Genomic DNA, 18,348 nt, shown 5'->3' on the forward strand with positions numbered 1-18,348 from the left:
ACTACCAGTTGTCAAGGGGAAACTGTCAACAACAATCGCTGCAAATGTTTTGTTGTCAAAATAGAAAAATCGAATTTTCAAGACCGCTGCCGAAAGAGTGTTACCAATGAGTAGTTTGTTCAGTTTTCTAGTGTGAAAACGGTGCACAGTGCTTATTAGAATAAGATCTTCACGACGGGGACGCAAGACATTAGCAACATGCCGGTTTGTAGTTAATTTGGTGCCATGACATCACCACTCTGTTTCCGAACCGTCTGGTGGTTCCGATATGCTCTCACTGCTTCCCTTTCCCTATCTATCTACCGTAGGAGGAAGCGATCAAAAATGAAGGTGAAATTGAAAACGTTCGAGTCGTCGTACGGGTCCGGCCGATGGACAAAAATGAGCTCGATTCTAGCTGCCAGAACGTGATCAAGGTGGACAAATCGAACCGAAGCATCACGGTTGTAAAGCCAACTGCAAACTCCAGCGAACCACCCAAGGTGTACTACTTTGATAACGTTTTCGGCGAAGATTCAACACAGGTGCGTTATTCAACTGGTTTCAATGTTTCACCCCACCACACCGGGCCAGTATAGGGGCAGTGTATCGTAAGATGCGGCTGCAATTATGATGGGTTGAGTGGCTCCGAAGTGGTCCACCTGCGTTGCTTCTTCGTAGCTTACGTTTCCTTTCTCTTTCGTGTGTTATGACCATTTCGGACTGAAGGTTCCACTTGCCAATCTGCTTTTAGTATTGTTAATTGCTTTCACTACGTTTTACTATGGCTAAGATGGCTACATGGCGATTTTTCCCCTTTTTACTGACCAGATGGCATCCTAGAATGCAAGGAGAGCAAAAGTTTGTTCCAAGGTCGAAAGCAAATCGTGTTGAGACTTTGCCACCTGTCGCTCTTTGTACACATATTTGGAATTATTTAGCTGTAAACGACCTTTGCAATAGGTCAAAAGACATGCACTGCTGGTAAAATATTCGATAATCAAGTGTTTGTCGGAATACGTTTGTTTTACCAGTTGTTGTGACGCTGAGCGTACATGAAATGATTCCTACGCAAACTACAAAGTAGTTAAATGAATTTCGTTCGTGAAATGATTTTATATCAGTCCATTACATGGTTCAGCACAATGAAGATCTTTGTAAAAAATTTGGGTTTTGCTCAAGTACAGCTAGAAAGATTAGACTGACTGTCCGAGAGTGGTAAATGGGCACTATAACCTCTTCGCGGTCTCGGTCTGTTGCAGGAGTTTGCTAAACCGCTTATGGTTAAGTGCCGTCGTATGCAAATACAATATCCAGGTGTCTCCGGTGGATGCATCAATCACTTTTTCTCAATTTCGACCTACCGCATCTCCTATGCCCGTGTGGATAATCTAAAAAGAATGTATGGCTTTGACCGTTTGGTGTTATTCTAATTATATGACCAACCCTCTGGATCCTGGCGGGTATATATTACATATAAGTATAGTTCAACTGTTAAGTAACATTTACAACACGCGGGTGCAAATTACAAACTACCAGGTTTGAGCCACTCGTACATTGTTCTATTGTTGTCAGTGGTGAGCCTCATTTTAGGATAAACTTTTATTGATTACGACTGCTGAGACATATTGTGATGGTTTCGGATAGTATCATACACTGCTCATTAACAATTGAGACACAAATATGTATTTATTAGAAATTTCAATGTGGGTTCGAAGAAGAAAAATGTTTTATACGCACATTATAGTGGGCATTATTTATAATCAAATTATACTGAAAACTTAATTTGTACAAGAGGACACTCACTTGCATCTTATTCCATTATTTAAAGTAATTTAAAGTATGGCTTTTGAAGAGAAAAAACACTCGCTGTCGCTTACACTGCTCACCATTCTTCTGTTTTATCAGATAAAGTTACTGATTGAGAAGGAAAAGTTTGCAGTATGTTGATGCTTATGGGTTACGAATTAAAATGAATCTTACTATTCTATGGTGGTGGAAGTTAAACATAAATAAAGATTCTAGAAAACGTAAACAGTATTTACGGGTTTCGACAAACCCATTACGATTTCTTACGTTCTAATATTTGGTAGATTAGTTCATTCACACATCTCAAATGCCATTTGATGATTGTAATACGGATGGTGAGAGATTCAGAAAAGATTCGAACGAGATTAGAATTTGCTTGTTAAATTGTATCGTGATTTCTCTTCATAACAGCAGAGAAATGTTTGAACAGTTAGTTCGATTGATTGATTGAACAGTGTTTGATTGATCCGATAATCGATAAAGAATTTTATAGCACGCTCTCGCAGGTGATCAAGCTAATGAAGGTTAAACTTTGTTGAGTGATATCATTTTTGTGGACGGAAATTGGTTAAAATGCTTTTGGACGATCTTGTCACTGGGTCGAGCTAATGGTGTTTGTGTTTGATTTTCCAGCACTAATCACAACCGGAAAATGTGGCTAAACGGTAGTTTGGCTTGCATAGCTCGTATCTCGATATATACAGGGAGTTTCGAAAAAAGAAAATAACATGTAACGTTATAAGCTTAACATCTAAGGGATGGAAGAATTTTACGACAAAATGTGTAGCCTAGGATATGATATTATGTTTAAAAAAAAGTTTCTTTTGAGCTTTGTTTACTCAATTTCACCCTTCATGCCTAGACGCACGGTGACGATCAGGTCGATCAGGTAGAACAACGCACCAACCACTGCAACCGAACCAGCACCGCATAGAAAATCCATTCTAGAGCAAATTGGAAGTTGAAACGTTAGTGTGAATCATGCGAGAACGCAACATGACCTACCTTTGCGTGTTCGGGGGCCAATAGTTGCGGTTTTTCGTCTCGGACCAATCGCTCAGAATGCAGGCCGCTGTCGCTAAGTATAAGATGAAACCGGTCAAGTTCAGAAGCGAGCTCAGTTTCCACGGGAAGCTGCAAAATGGGATGGTTGGATGATCAATATTTGGTATTCCCCACTCACATTTATGTACCACACGGTACCCACACATACTTGTCTCGTATAACCTTTCCGAACAGATAGACCACGGAGAATACCAAAAATATGGCGAAGGTGGCGTAAGCCAGCGCCACCGTGCGCGATGAGACGAACACGCGAAGCCGTGTTTTGTGGGCCGGATCATCGATCAGTCCGATGCAAACGATTGCGACAGCCTGCAATTACAGAGAAGCAAACGACGCGGTAACAAGAGTTGCAGAGACGATCGAGCAATTTGTGAACAATCTTTATGATGCATGTGAGATACATGTTGGAACAAAAGGCTGGCAGGGAACGTTGGGTAGAACGAGTTAGAAACAAGCTATAGGGAAGAATATCGTCACCAGAACGACACTAATTATCGTCGTACAATCTCGCATCTGGCCCACTAAGGTGACGGAATGCGGGACAGCGGATGTGGGCTGTTGTGGGTGCTTCCTGCTAGACCAGCGACGCATATGCGAAACTATTTGTCGTCGTTGACTCATGCCGCTGGCATGAGTGATGGCAATCGCCAGCAGCAGCTTACTGTCGTTGCAGCAAAGGGCCCCGTGAGAAAAAAGGCAGTTGGAAGCTACCAGTCTGGAGGTGGAGTCTTTTTTGCCATCTCGGTCGCCTCATTGCGTCGATTGTGTTTCACTCTTTCAAGACAATCGATATCTTTCATCTGCACCTTTGGCCAAGTGGGAACCGGCGGTGAGACTGGTGGCAGGCTTACGGCGAGCGAGGAGTTAGTGTGATTTAATTGCGATGTGGTGCTGTTGCTGCTGCTATTACGATGTACTGCTTCTACGATGATGATTGTTGCCTGGTGCTGGTGGCATTGCATAACGTGCGAAGGCGCTTGGAAGGTTCTCGCTTCCGCTAAAACACCACAGTCCATTTTTTGCATCTCCAAACACGCTGCACACACAGACCTGTTCTGGGTCCTACGTCGTACTCGTGCCGTTGTGAATATGCGTCGTTTCAATTGAAGCTGTCTCATGATTTTTAGTGTCACATTATAACACAACCTGACCTTATTGACCATGCTTATTGAGGCTCCTATTTTAATCGTTTCAATTTGATGAGATGTCCAACATCAGTGTTGTTGGTGCTTACCAGCTCGAGAAGTTTCAAAACCGGAGGCAAAAACTTGCCCGCTCCACTGCTGTTGAAGTACTCCTTGCGCATGCCACGATCAGCTTGATCCGCTCCATGTTCTGCGCTAGCCATCGTAAGACGTGAGATTTCTGTGATAAAGAGCAAGATGTAAACGAATTAATTGAATGTTGCTTAAAATGTTGGTTAAACGATTTGCAGCAAAAGAAAACACATGTTTATGGTGTTGAACTCGTGAATCAATCATTAACACTTTTCAGATAAATCGTGCGATCGTGCCCTTACAGTTACAGGATGCACTTTCGAAGCATAATTTTACGCGTAGAGTTGTTAACATTGTAGCACACTTGTTGTGAACATCGTTATTGTTTTGGTCGTGTTTAGCCTATGCTCAATTTGGTTCCTATTGCTTTGGGGGCGTTTAATCGCCAACTTAGCGTGACCGTGTTAAGACATTGTTGAGAAGAAACACTGCAGCGAAGTTTGTTGCGTAGGAGATTAATGGTAATTGAATAATTGGTGGTCTTAAGCAGGAAAAGGTTTTCAGCTTGTCCTCTTAGGAATGCTGCATAAACGATTGCTTCAAAGGGTGACACTCGCGCACAGAGGTTGAAATACGCGCAGCCAAGGACAATGCAACAGTAGTACAATGTGGAAACATTTTAACAATTGTTGTTAGAGTGTTAAATTGGATTAATTATGTTTACATTTGCTGTCGAAAAATAATCTTTAGGTGGAAAAGAAAACGATCTTGGAAACGAGTGTGTGTTGGTGGGTGATTACATTTCCGGTGTACTCTACGGTTTTTTTTGTTCATATACTCTACCTATATTCATGGTAGCCAACAAATCTTCACACTGTCCCTTTAATCAGCGCTATATCACTGCAAGTATCAGCAAATGTTAGATTCAATGTAGAAACACACACACGTGGATGACTCATGTTAGAACTGAAGTTTAATTAACGTAATGACTTTTAACTTCCTCACGCTCGATGCGTGATTCAATTCCGAGTTTGCTGCCTACCGTTTTTTGAAGATTTCGGCGGTGGAACTTCCGTTGCACCCTCTTCCACCTTTTGACTTTCGTCTTTCTTTTGATTGCGTGAAAGTTTCGAATTGCCCATGGTAATTCTCGTGTGGTTTTTGTTTTTGTTTGGGGTGTGGTTGTCGACTACGCAACCGTTGAGCAGTACGACACGACACTAGAGAACTTAATTTAGAGGACACTAGCACGAGTACTCCTTTTGGAGTATGATTAGGTCCCGCTGCGTCTACGACCACTTGCGAGTGACTGACTGACTTCCGATCGGTTCGATCACTGGGCGTTGTTTGAACGGCGAATAGCAATCGATTGACGATACATACCCATGCGAAGGTGACGATCGTCACGCGACTATCGCCAACCGATCGCCTTGTAGTGGTGTACGTCGCATCTATTGGCAGTTGCGCTATTCTTGAGTTTCTAATGGTTTAGCATATCGATAATTGTGATGAGAAACGTGTGAATAGATGAATACACACAAAAAAGCGATGAGTTATTTTCTCTTCAAATCTTCTTGTATTATTCGATTATTCATCTGTAAAGTGCACCCCAAACCTCACGGTCTACATCTGTATTTATAGTTGTTCAAGCCGGTCGACGTTGGCGCAAAGGTCTATAATTTAAATGTTTCACAAGTCTAGTCCACCCTTTGGAAGCGTGGACTTTCTCTTCAACATCGGCGATCGGAGCACGGTATTGGTAAATTTGTATGCCGCATGTTTCCGCCACCGCAGAGATGTAATTTCTACATCTTATGACACGGGCAAACATTATGCTCCACTGTGCGGATAGGAGGAAAGGGCTCGTCGAATGGCGGTTGTTGAAGGTTTTCGTTTTATATTTCGATCGCTGCCAATGGCTCCGTTTCCGATCTATGGTTGGAAATGAAAAACTGCGCATTAGTTCCGTACCCTCGTTAATAGGCCAGGCCGCATTGGATGTTTTGATTTCCGCGGATAATGATCGATTCCGGAGTATGGAGACGCGTGACCCAAAGCAAAAACACAGGGACTCTGTTTACTGTCAATAGTGCGCGTTGTTCCGCAGCTGTGGCCAACAAGCGAGCGTTCAAACTGGTTTTGTTGGCTTCCCTTTTTAGCGTTGCATCGCGATGTTGCGATGCATCATACGCTTTACTACAAGGAAGCGTGTGATGCCGTTCGCAGCCAACACTCGCATGTTGTACTCGAACCGCTTGTTGTTATTGTCACACCCGCAGAGGAAGTAAACGGGAGATATACCGGCGAACAAACTTCCATCATTGCCATTAGCGTCTGCAGCGAAAGCAAAAAGCGTTCCTGCTTTGTCATGCGGAATTCCATCAGTTATAGCCTCACAAGGTGTGTGGTGTGTCTCTTTTTGTGTCGTTTTATTTTTTCTTATTGATCGATCCCTTGATGTAATGTTGGGTTCGGGGAAACATCAGGAAACTAGTGAGAGAAAGTTGAACGTCGAGCAAAAGAAGTAAGCAATAAAAATAACCACATTGCGCATTACGGTAGTAATGATCGACCTAATGATCAACCCCTAACGGTCGTCACCGGTTCGGGGCGCTCGTCATCGGAATTCAGATGCAAATGTTTGCTTTTTCCTACTCATTTTCCTGGGAAGGGAGTGATTGAAGAAAAATATTTACACCAACCACATTCCACTGCTCTGATGTGCACACGCAATCAGTTCACCAGATCATCGTCTTATGCAACTCCTGACACGCAAGTTGTGGAGTTTTCTTTTCTCGCTGCGATCAAACATTTTCTCTGATATATTTTGATGTTTACACCCTGCATATGTTTACGCATATATCTACCATTGAAAAAGGGTCTTCCACAACGGGATGGTGGCCTATGCGCGTATATACGTTCGATTCCTTGTGGGAAGTGAAAGCTCAAACTCGATAGAAGCTGATAGATACGACAACACATTGGAACCTCCCAATGCTCCCAATGCTGATGCTGCCATATGTTGGCGTTGCCAGCAGTCTCCATGACAGCACAATCGAATGGATGTAATAGTTATGGGAACTCTCGTCCATTGGAATACAAAAAAATGGAACAATACGGGCACAATCTTGGCACGATTGTTTATTTGTACGGATTTGATGGAAGCGCAACAGCAAGATGGCTTCATGTGAGAATGAATAAATAATGCCAATGCTCTCCCTGTGCTCGTAAGGGAAAACAGCTCTGGAAGGTGCCATGCACTATGGATGATTAAATAATTCATCTAATCCAACTGACCCAGTGTTATGAATTAAATTTCGTTTATTTTTTCTATCAAGAACAGACTCTCCCAGTGTTACGTGCAAACGCTCCACCTGGAATCGGTGTACTGAGTCATATTCTGTGGACATGTGGTGTTGCGTGTCAACACGCTAGAAAACCGCGCGATCGCTTCGGACGCGAAACGGCGAACCAAAACAAAATACGTATCAAAATAAATACTGCTTTTCTGGTTTACCTACCGCGTGATGGACATCAAATACAAACACTACCGCAACGACCATTCAGGCACACGTCGTACAACTACACCGGCCGTGTAGTGTCGTGGGGTTGACTACCACCCCTGACCGTCAGCGGACATCGCAACCAGCCCAACGCACGCAACGCGAGGTTCCGATGGTGGAGAGAAAAATAAAAGGTATCCCCGGAACGCATGGAGCATAATGAAATGAAAGTCACACCATGCACAGCATAATTTTGCGCCATCAGACCAACAAAAAACCCGCCAAACCAGCTTTGGGCCAGCGAGCATGCTACGAAACAACAGAAGAGAAAAGCAAAAAGCCAGCCCTCGTGTGTCTGTATTTGTGTGGGAAAGAGAGTGAAAGAGCTGGGGTTTTGGAATTGCCACCCCTCAATCGGGGTTCCCGTAAAAGGGTCATGGATTTAAAGAGCCACGTTTTTGGTTTTAAATCGTGCCACAACCGTTTCCCCTAAGGGGAGGTAGGGATTGGATTATTCTGTCATGCGTTTTTGTCTGCAGTCGACCACTGGCGGAAACTCCGTGAAGTAATTTTGGTGTTGCTTCAACCGATTCGCAGATAAGGAAGTGGAATATTTCGCCTTTTATTCGGCCAGCGTGTCGTGAGACATGAGCACATGTGCGTTTGGGGTGGGAAAACTTTCCCGCCCATTTACTACGTACTATATGTGTTTGGATAAATCGCAGATGGTGGTTTTATTTTAAGACCATACGTAGTAAATGATCGTGTCCGCAAGAATTCGGACGAACTCGTCTAAAGAATGTGTTGCGTGTGGATGAAGAAATGCAAAGGAACTGGAGGTCATGTATGGGTTTTTATAATTGATCCCGTCCTACTGAATTTTGAGCTCTGTTCTTTTAGCACAACGAAATCTAACCGGTTTTGGACATCCTCCGATTGCGTTTGCGCCGTTGGTTGCGGACGCTTGGTGAACGTTATCGTTTTCTTCTTTATGCCTCAAATTTGTATCTCTGCTCATATTTGGCTCGATCGTGATACCACTAGATTGAAGCGGTTCGTCTGGCTGCCCGCTGCTTAGTCACATTTTTGCCCAAAACAATCTCCAACAGTTACTAAAGAAGACAAATTCCAAGATATGGCAGAGTTCGTGCCATGTTCGGCAGATTGATCGCAAAATAACTCATAAATATTTTGTACTGAATGTAACTAAATTTAAAGTTTCCCTTCAGTATAGTAATCTCGTTGAATAATGTTGAGTGAATTACTTCAGTGACAGCGAGTAGTATGCCACCTATGTGCAGGACGGCTCCATGTATCCCGTTTCGAAGATTGTAGCCACAAAAACACTTTCACTCACAGGAACGTTCCACGCTTCAATCGGAAGAGAGAGCATGCGGTACTACTGTCACTTTTTCCTGTCTTTCCATATCCGATGATTGATACCGATTCGCACGTCGGTGATGTGGTGATGTTTGCATGATCACATAGGTTGCTACCGTGGAAGAAGGTTCCGGGAACAAAACAGGAACAATTATTTAAGCGATTTCTAACGTCTTTTCCTTGGCGTACAAGGCTTAAAGGCGCTCTTTTGATGTCACTTGGGTCAGGTTCACCCCGTGAGCGGATGGGTTAAGCAGACAACCTGCTGCTTAACCCATCCGCTCACGGGGTGAACCTGACCCAAGTGTAAAATTAATCATTGATTGCATTGATTCCGCTCGACAGTCAACCATTTGTCGCCAGGAACCGGTTTTGTACCTGTTGCTTTCAAACACTTACTGCTTGGTATTAGATTCCATGCGTCTCTTCGCGGACAATCATGTAATCGGTCGGTCGGTAGGACTAGATGGCCAGTTGCACCATCGTACGTTCACCTGCGCTTCTGACGTGCCTCTTCGGTCTGCACAGGTGTTTTCTTAACGAACACCCTAGAACGTACGCTTGCGGGGCACGCTATAAGGACGGCATCTAGAATGGTTCCCTCACTTGCGTGTCAGTGAAGCGGCAACACAATTTGGTCACGGTGCGCCCGTGGAACCAACGACGTTGTACTGTCCCGCATCGGGAATTGTTTCGAGCGAGCAAAGGTTGGTGGAACAAGTGCGATAGAAATTTCCTCCCCGCGAAACGCCTTTTAAAAATGTTACATAGTGTGGCGTGCAGGAAATGGAAAATTGCCTCAGCAGAAGGTGAAAGGGTAGGGCAGCGTTATGCTTTCTGCTAGGGTGGGACAAAGGCAAAGGCAAAGGTACCGACAGAATCGGTTGTTTTCACGACGATATCCGCAGAGTTCAAAGTTTAGCATGTGTCTATTACAAAAATTTCCTTTAACAATACTGTTGGTCTAAAGCAATTTTTAAAAATAATATTCTACATAACTTATAGATTAAATGTCGTATCTTCATACATGGCTGTCGCCTAGTGTTTTGCTCCAAAGAAAGGTGTGGTTGTCAACAATGAGAGCCTCCGCAGATGGTAAACAAATATGTGCACACCATTAGAGTGTGGAAGTAATTCCACCCAAAAGACCTCCAGTAAACAAAAAAACAGTTAACAGCGAACTGCTACGGCACGCACCAGCCAACACTGTTCCAGGTTGTTTTTTTGTTCTGTACCATTGATTGTAAACAAAACCAAACGGTTCGAAAATGGAAGGGACAACATAGGAGTTCATTGCCATGTTGGCTGTGTGTTTCCAGACAAGCAGTGCCTTCCACCGAACCTACAACTTGTCCCAGAACTCAAGAATGCTATTATTTACTACGTATCTTCCAAGAAGTCCGAACGCATCGGTTCAGCAATCAACCGGAAGGTGGACCAGTTTTATTCTCCCGCGCTTGATAAAACACGTCAATTATGGGCACTTGCAATTTGTACAACCTGCAATTGCAGTGCACTTGATGGCGTGTTTGCTTTTTTCCGCTTTTCCTCGTTTTCCACCAGTTGGATATTGATTTTTTTGTTTGTCGTGATTTAATGCGGAGAAATGTGGCACAGCGGCGGCTGTTAGAATGTCTACGACCACGTGGAGAGTTTGCTTTTAGTGCCTTCGAGGGTCTGAAATAGCAGCTGTCTGTGAATTGTCTCAATTGTAGGTGTACTTTCACTTTTAACATCTACTTGAAGGAAATCTCGACCCAAAGGTCCCCCTGGAGGACCTAAATCGAATGATGGTGATGGGGACAACCCATCACTAGTGGTTGCAACAATTTTTGGAACGACTAGACTTGTTGCCTTGAAGTGACTTCGAAGCTGCCTGTTGTTATAACGGCTACATTCTTCAGATAACCTTGGTGCCCTTGAGCCGCATAGTCTGCGCTTTGAAAGACCCCTACACACTAAGGTTGTATTTCCCTGAATTTGTTTATTTGTGGTCTAATGTTCAGTTATTAATTTCCCGAATTCGCAACGTATTCTGAGGATATTGTTTTACACTTTTATTACAAGAAGCTTCCCATTCTGTATGTCCATGTAGCATAAAGATCGCAACGATGGTCACAAAATTGGCAAAACCGGTTAAAGGAGGAACGCCTGTTGGATACCGGTTCGGGTTCGCTGTGGACATGTCCGAAGTAAATTTGGACTATTTCTGTTTCCCAGACAACATTCGTTTCTTCGTTTTATTTTATCAGCTTTGAGTCTTCCTCGTTCACAGGCAAGAAGGCGAAATGTTTCATCACACCAATCTGGTGAGAGTTTTTTAGAAGTTCAAGAGATCCTTCCAAAGAAACTGGAATCTCGACATTCCAGCAGCAATGGAATCAGTTTGTCGAGATCTAGCCTGCGATCACCAGCATAATGATTCCATGATGTCAAACCCCCACCACACTGTGGGTCCCAGCGTCAAAGACACACCCGTAAGTTGTGTGACATGTAGAAATTAATAACGTTATCATCTCTAAAGCAAGTCGCAAAAATCCGTGCATAGAACAAACCCCGTAACGCATGACAACGGTGTTGTCACGAACCGCGCGTTTCTCCGCGGCGTTATCGAACACACCCAGTTCTTCCGCCAACAAATGCCAACGGCAAATGTTTTGTTTCTAGCGCTTCTTGGTTGGGTTTTTTCGTCATCAAACCAACCAAACAACTTGTTTTATTTCTCTTTTCGTTTTGATTTGTCGTGATGGTTCACCATTTGCGTTCAATCTCACGTCAATGCAATACGCACGTACTCGCTCACGCACGCTATTTTACGGTCGACATGAAATACCAGGCTGAATTTTTTTTTTTTCATTTGGTAGACACTGCTGTCCAAGCTTCGTTCGGCCAGTTCGAACCGATACGGAGATGGGAATTTTTTACCGTTAATGTCCAAATCGAAAGAATGAATCCAGTATCACCAAATCATTCACACTTGCTACAGGGCGACGATCCGCTCTAGGATAGTTCTGCACTATGGTTGTTGTCTAGCCGTTACCCTCACCCAGCGGCAGCGCGAGAAATTATGTTTCGGTGGCATGTCAGTTGAAGGGCCGCGCCCAATTCAATTTGTAGCACACCGGAGAACGGCACACGTCTAACGCACGATGCAACGCGACGATGAAGCTATTATTTTAGGCCAATGGTTGTAGTCATCGGAACAGAGGACGGTAGGCACGAAGAATAAGCAAAGACTATTGGACAGGCCCCCCTCACTGAGGACGGTTGGAATTTTAAACGAAATGTTGCATTAGGAGGCTTCTAACCTGTTTAGATTTTTCACCAAATTCACGATCAAACTCGACTGAGATAGATCGGAGCACAAGCTCCCCGGTCACGTTTCTATAAATCTGGTTCTCCAAACACGTGGACGCGTTACAGCTGCGTTACTGCGTCAGTAACGATCTCAGTAATTCAAATATTACTACACCGCACCAAGATAACACTTGCGTCGAGAAGAAGGCACTGCGGCAACGAACAGCAAGAACCTGCAAAAACGTCCGGTTTGGGGGAAAGCGCGCTCAAAACTGAAATCCTCACCAACAACCCGCACGAGCGGGTCCGAAACGGCATCTCTTCCAGGCCCGCTTTATGCTTGATGTTTTGGTGTGCGTGTGTGTGTGTGTTTGTGCTTTAGCATTGAACGCACACGTTCCGTTCGGTCCCACCAACAACAACAGCTTATGCTGGGCGAATGCTTGCCATGTACATGCGAACATTGGGTGTGTTTGGTTGTGTAGGTAACGTGAAGCAATTCAACAACATTGACGCCTACTTGTCGGTGTGTTCAAACCGTGCTTGAGTTTGTTCGAAAGCTTTGCATTGAAAAGGCGGGTGGTAGATAACCCTTCACGCACATGGGTCATTTCACTGTTAAAAAATGTTAGATTTTTTAAATTTATTTTTAGTTTGGGCTTTTCATATTGCTGCTCACCAAACTAGTTGCTTGTTTACTTTTGAACGAAATACGAGATAGTTTCATGCTCCAGCTATTGCAAGAAGGGTTAATTATGCAGATGAGACTCGCAGACACTTGTCGATCTTCGATCTATTGTCTTTGTGTGCCGTCAGCCTATTTGTGCTAATTTGAATGTTGATGGCATTCAACAGACGTCGCCGACGGAAGGGATGGAATGTAACAAAAGGGTCATTACGGTGGGTACAATCCGCTGTGCCATTGCCAAATGACATTCCAATCGCACTATGACGAGGTACTTCTTGTACTGCAATCTACTGCAGTCTGTCGGGGCAGACACATTCTAACCAAACCTTCAATCTATTGGGAACAGAAAATTGTTCGGGAAAAGGATCATTTGAAATATTCTAATCACAGTCCACGGAAATGATCGATATCTGTCACAGTGGCCCCCAACACTAGTGGCCTACTAACATACTGCATTCGATACGCTCTATTACTTCATATGGTGTGGGTCATCGTCATCGATCACCGTTTCGTCTGCGCCTAGCGCTAGATTGTCATTATGTACGGAAGAACATGCCCGTTAACCTACAATTCATCGCGTACAACCGCAAACGATGAGCTCAGTTGAGAACTGTTTACACAATTCTGCCACGCGGCGAAAGGAGTGGGATGCGATAATTGATTTAATTAGCGCACTTCATTGAAAAGAATCAGTAAAGCTCCCGGTACGAACAACGGCTGGTCGGTTTTAGGTCGGGATCGGAACGTTTGCGTTGGCCGCTACGATCACCGCCGTGTCTCGTTTAAACAATGGCGTACGTTTTGGAAGAAAATTAATTGATTTAATTTGTTGAGTGCGCCTTATGAGCTCGCCCGAACTGTACCCAAATCGAGAGCGAGTTGCCAAGAGATGTGTGAGGAAATTGTGTCCGTTCGTAACGAACATGTGTTACGAAATGTGTGCCAGTGTTCCTTATGTGTCCTACAGAACGTTGAGCTGCTTTGAAAGTTGTGGAGGAACTAAACCCGTGCATCATTTTGCCGTTTCAGATCGATCTCTACGTTGACACCGCCCGTCCGATCGTGGATAAGGTGCTGGAAGGATACAATGGCACCATACTGGCGTACGGACAGACCGGTACCGGCAAAACGTACACAATGTCGGGCAACGCAGAATCTCCCCAAACGAAAGGCATCATACCGAACACGTTCGCGCACATCTTCGGACATATTGCGCGTGGCAAGGAGAACCAAAAGTTTCTCGTGCGCGTCAGCTACATGGAGATCTACAATGAGGAGGTGCGCGATCTGCTCGGGAAGGAACTGAACAAGAGCCTGGAGGTGAAGGAGCGTGCCGATATCGGTGTGTTTGTGAAGGATCTAAGCGGGTACGTCGTGCACAATGCGGACGATCTGGACAACATCATGAAGCTGGGCAACAAGAACCGTGTCGTCGGGGCGACGAAGATGAACTCGGAATCATCACGCTCGCACGCAATCTTCTCGATAACGATCGAATCGAGCGAGACGGATGAAGCCGGCCGGCAGTATGTGCGCATGGGCAAGTTGCAGTTGGTCGATCTGGCCGGTTCGGAACGGCAGAGTAAGACACAGTCGTCGGGTTTGCGGTTGAAGGAAGCGACCAAAATCAACCTCTCGCTGTCCGTGCTGGGGAACGTGATTAGCGCGCTTGTTGATGGTAAAAGCACTCATATACCGTACCGTAACTCGAAGCTGACGCGACTGCTGCAGGATTCGCTCGGTGGCAACAGCAAGACGGTAATGTGCGCCAGCATAAGCCCGGCCGATTCGAACTATGTCGAGACCATCTCGACGCTGAGGTACGCATGCCGAGCGAAGAGCATCCAGAACCTGGCCCACATTAACGAGGAACCGAAGGATGCCCTGCTGCGCCACTTCCAGGAGGAAATCGAGGAACTGAAGCGTCAGCTAGAGGAAGGTATCTTTCAACAGGGAATTGAAAGTGGTGAGGAGGAGGAGGAAGATGATGGCGAAGGTGAGGAAGAGAATGAGGAGGATGCGGTAGAGGAAGAGTGCGATCCGGACGAAGATCGCGAGCGGGAACGTTTGGAGCGCAAGGAGAAGCGTCGTAAGGAGAAGGCCCGCGAGCGTAAGGAGAAGAGTGACGCCGAGAAGGAACTGCTGGAGAAGAAAGCAATGGAGAATCAGCAGGAGCTGAAGAAAGCAAAGTAAGTTAATGGTTATTTCGGGCCGGATGAAGAGAGGGCAACTGTTATTTACTTTTTTATGTTATTTGCAGATCGGAGCAAGATCAACTGCGGGCGAAACTCTCATCTTTGGAGAACAAAATTCTCGTTGGTGGTGAAAACCTGCTAGAAAAAGCGAAGGAGCAGGAATTTTTGTTGGAAAATTCGATCACCGAACTAGAACAGCGCACCAAAACGGAGCGCGAGTTGAAGGAAAACTTGCAGAAAATCGAGGCCGAACGTATCGACATTGAGGAACGGTACAGTTCACTGCAGGAAGAATGTGTGGGCAAAACCAAGAAACTGCAGCGCGTTATGTCCATGCTGATGAGCATTAAATCGGAGTTGGCCGATCAGCAGCAGGAACAGCAGCGGGAGAAGGAGGGCATTTACGAAAACATTCGCAGTTTATCGCGCGAACTGGCGCTTTGCGAGTTGGTAATTAACTCGTACATTCCAAAAGAGTATCAGGTTTGTGAAAAAATATCTGTGTTTTATGTTATTCGACACGGTATCTAGCGTGATTCTTTTCTTTCTTTACTAAAGAACATGATCGAGAAATTCACCCACTGGAATGAGGATATTGGCGAGTGGCAGCTAAAGTGTGTCGCGTACACTGGCAATAACATGCGCAAAAACATCCCGGAACCAAAGGTCAATACCAAAGAGACGGATCTGGTTGATCTGTCGCACGTGTATCTTAGCTACAATACGGATTCGGTGGCTGAACCAATACGCGCCAAAACGGCAAGACCGCGCACATCCGGCATTGCCCGACCGACGACGGCCAGAAAGTACTATTAGGTAGACCAGGATGTGAATCCAGGACAAGCAGAAATGGAAATGAGGCTTTTAGTCGTGATACTCTCAACCGTCTCATTTACAAAGAGTTTCACACAGTAAAATACTACACGACGTTAATTTAACAGACAGTCATCACATCAAGAAAAACAAAAGATTTAATTAAATGCTGGTCCGTTGCTGGTGCTGGTGTTGTCTAGTAGAAATACTACAGTCGTTGCAAATACAGCAAAGCTTGCACTAAGCGCACAACCACTCGCTTTACACGTGCAATACGATACTAGTCGCTTAATGGTCAAACGATTGACGGTTGTCAGTTGATAGTTATTTTAAAATCAAAAGTAAACTTATAATGGTGCCCACCTAACTAACCACAGGATAGAGCTCAACGATCAATGTGCATTAACGTGCAGAGTTATCATTTTCTGTATCTTTATAAGAAGGTATTTTTTGTTGACAGGGGTATTATTGTTTTATTGCATACCGGTTTGAACCTTTCTACGTAGGAGGGATTTGTTGTAGAAATATGAGGGATTTATTTAGTTTAGACAATGCTGTACGCATTCATAATAATCTTTTCGCCATTATAACATGATTTCACATCAGCGCTACCATATAGGAATGTTAAATAGGACAAAGGAAAGGCTTATACATTTTCGTCTGTTAATTCTGACGTATGTATGCGTACGTTGTAATAATTTATCTATTCCCGTTTTGATCTTGCAATGAGCAGATACATTGCTTGCGTGAAAAACTACCAATGATTTGAACGACAGGAGAATCGATACCAGAAAACAAAAGCTTAGAAAGATTTTGCTGTGGTTGTGACAATATTCCAGTAATGTTTAGACAAAAAACAGGATTTATTTATGTGTACAGATGTTTTTCTTTCTTCAGTTTAGGTATTAGTAGTGTGCGCACTTTGATTGCAGTTATCTTCAGCACGTATATGTTACAAAATCACATTTCATTTCAAACTTACTACTTACTTTATTGAGTGCTTGCGATTCTTGATAGGTTTAGTTTGAGCGGGCAGTACGTAGTTAAAAGGTAGTCGAAAAATACCATCCCCAATCTAACCGTAGCGTGAGTGAAATGTGAAGAAAGAAATGTATTTTCAAGACTAGTCAATTGCTACATTTGCAGCAAATAACACAAGGCACTCATAATTGTAAACGATGATTTTCATATCCTCTTAGGGACGCTTTGTCTACTACACATGACTTTGTGCCGGTGCTAACTGAGTAATGCTACCGAGAGCAATGAGCATATTTCGTTGCATTAGACTAAACGCAGACTAACGAAATATTCAATATACACACAAGCACACACGATGTCATATTTGTAATGGAATTTATTGAAATACACCATAAAACGATAGATTTGAAGCTATGTTTGTTCGATGTGATCTTTCGTGAGTATAGTATTCAATATCACATAGCAGTGGAGGATCAATGCCCTTGGAGGTTCAGCACGGAATTATAGTTGGGGTCTCAATTTTTAAAAACGATGAATTGGGGGTATTGAGGCCCTTGAAATGAGGCAAAGCTAAAGGCGCAGTAAGAAGGGGCTCCTGAACTCACTCAACCAAGAATCCGAAGATCAAACTATTAAATAAACTTTTAATAAACACACAAAAACACTGTCCACAAAATGTTTCATATAAACACGTATGTACGTAAAAGCGTTTAGAAGAAAGCATCGCCACCAGCAGAAGCTGATCGCGCCTCATAATTGCATGCGGTTTTATGCTGAGTATATAGTTTGCATAAATATACCGGCGAGCTCAGCTGTGCCGGTGCCCGAAGGACGTGGACACCGCTCAGCATACGACGATACGGATAAAGAGTAGTACAAAAGATGTTAATATCACATATCACAACATATCATATATATCAGCAGATTGACTCGCGGTACTGTTTGCCTCCCACATTCCCACATTCCCACACGGATATTCTTCTTCTTGATGACAATATTTGTTGGGGGACAACAGAGAGCAAAATGAAAAGAATTAATCACCGTAAGTATTTAATGTCCACCTCACAAAAGCTAGAAGACCACACGATCATCTCAGTCGTCATTGCATATTATTTTGAAGCGCTTTTCCTTTCGTCGAAGTCTCCGCGCATGCGCGATCGGAGCCACCAAAAAGCGACCGGTTTTGTGATTTCTGACACCAAGAGAGCATCCACGAAAGGAGATAACGTCAATCTGATCCGCACAAGGATCCGCCATGTTTGTACATAACATATTGATATCGCATACTCACGTTATCATTCGCTTTGATGGTATCAGAATGAGAGATCTTCTACGATTGGCTATTAATTACACATACTATCAAACAAGGGCCCTCTCGGGAGAGCGATCGGTAGAGTAAATAGCTCAGGTACTGAGAGGAGAAT

At 44.0% G+C, this 18,348-nt stretch overlaps 2 protein-coding genes across 4 annotated transcripts; one reads left to right on the forward strand and one right to left on the reverse strand.

Annotated features, from left to right (window-relative positions):
• Positions 1-100: 100 nt before the first annotated feature.
• Positions 101-17,489, forward strand: LOC128309662 (kinesin-like protein KIF3A). The gene is made up of 5 exons (XM_053046102.1): positions 101-204; positions 309-524; positions 13,968-15,127; positions 15,199-15,616; positions 15,692-17,489. Exons 1-5 carry the CDS (start codon positions 199-201, stop codon positions 15,947-15,949), a joined length of 2,058 nt encoding a protein of 685 aa, XP_052902062.1. The 5' UTR covers positions 101-198; the 3' UTR covers positions 15,950-17,489.
• Positions 1,658-12,492, reverse strand: LOC128309677 (uncharacterized). Of its 3 annotated transcripts, none has more exons than XM_053046117.1 (5): positions 12,262-12,492; positions 4,088-4,218; positions 3,002-3,162; positions 2,794-2,922; positions 1,658-2,732 (listed from the first exon to the last, which is right to left on the reverse strand). In XM_053046117.1, the coding sequence occupies exons 2-5, from the start codon at positions 4,199-4,201 to the stop codon at positions 2,624-2,626; spliced, it is 513 nt and encodes a 170-aa protein (XP_052902077.1). In that variant the 5' UTR covers positions 4,202-4,218; positions 12,262-12,492; the 3' UTR covers positions 1,658-2,623. The 3 variants fall into 3 exon arrangements, with proteins under 3 accessions (XP_052902077.1, XP_052902078.1, XP_052902076.1); XM_053046118.1 differs by lacking the exon at positions 12,262-12,492 and adding an exon at positions 7,592-7,670; XM_053046116.1 differs by lacking the exon at positions 12,262-12,492 and adding an exon at positions 5,113-5,394.
• Positions 17,490-18,348: the final 859 nt, after the last annotated feature.

Source organism: Anopheles moucheti, chromosome 2 (genome assembly GCF_943734755.1).
Source record: "Anopheles moucheti chromosome 2, idAnoMoucSN_F20_07, whole genome shotgun sequence".
Classification (NCBI taxonomy): Eukaryota; Metazoa; Arthropoda; class Insecta; order Diptera; family Culicidae; genus Anopheles; species Anopheles moucheti.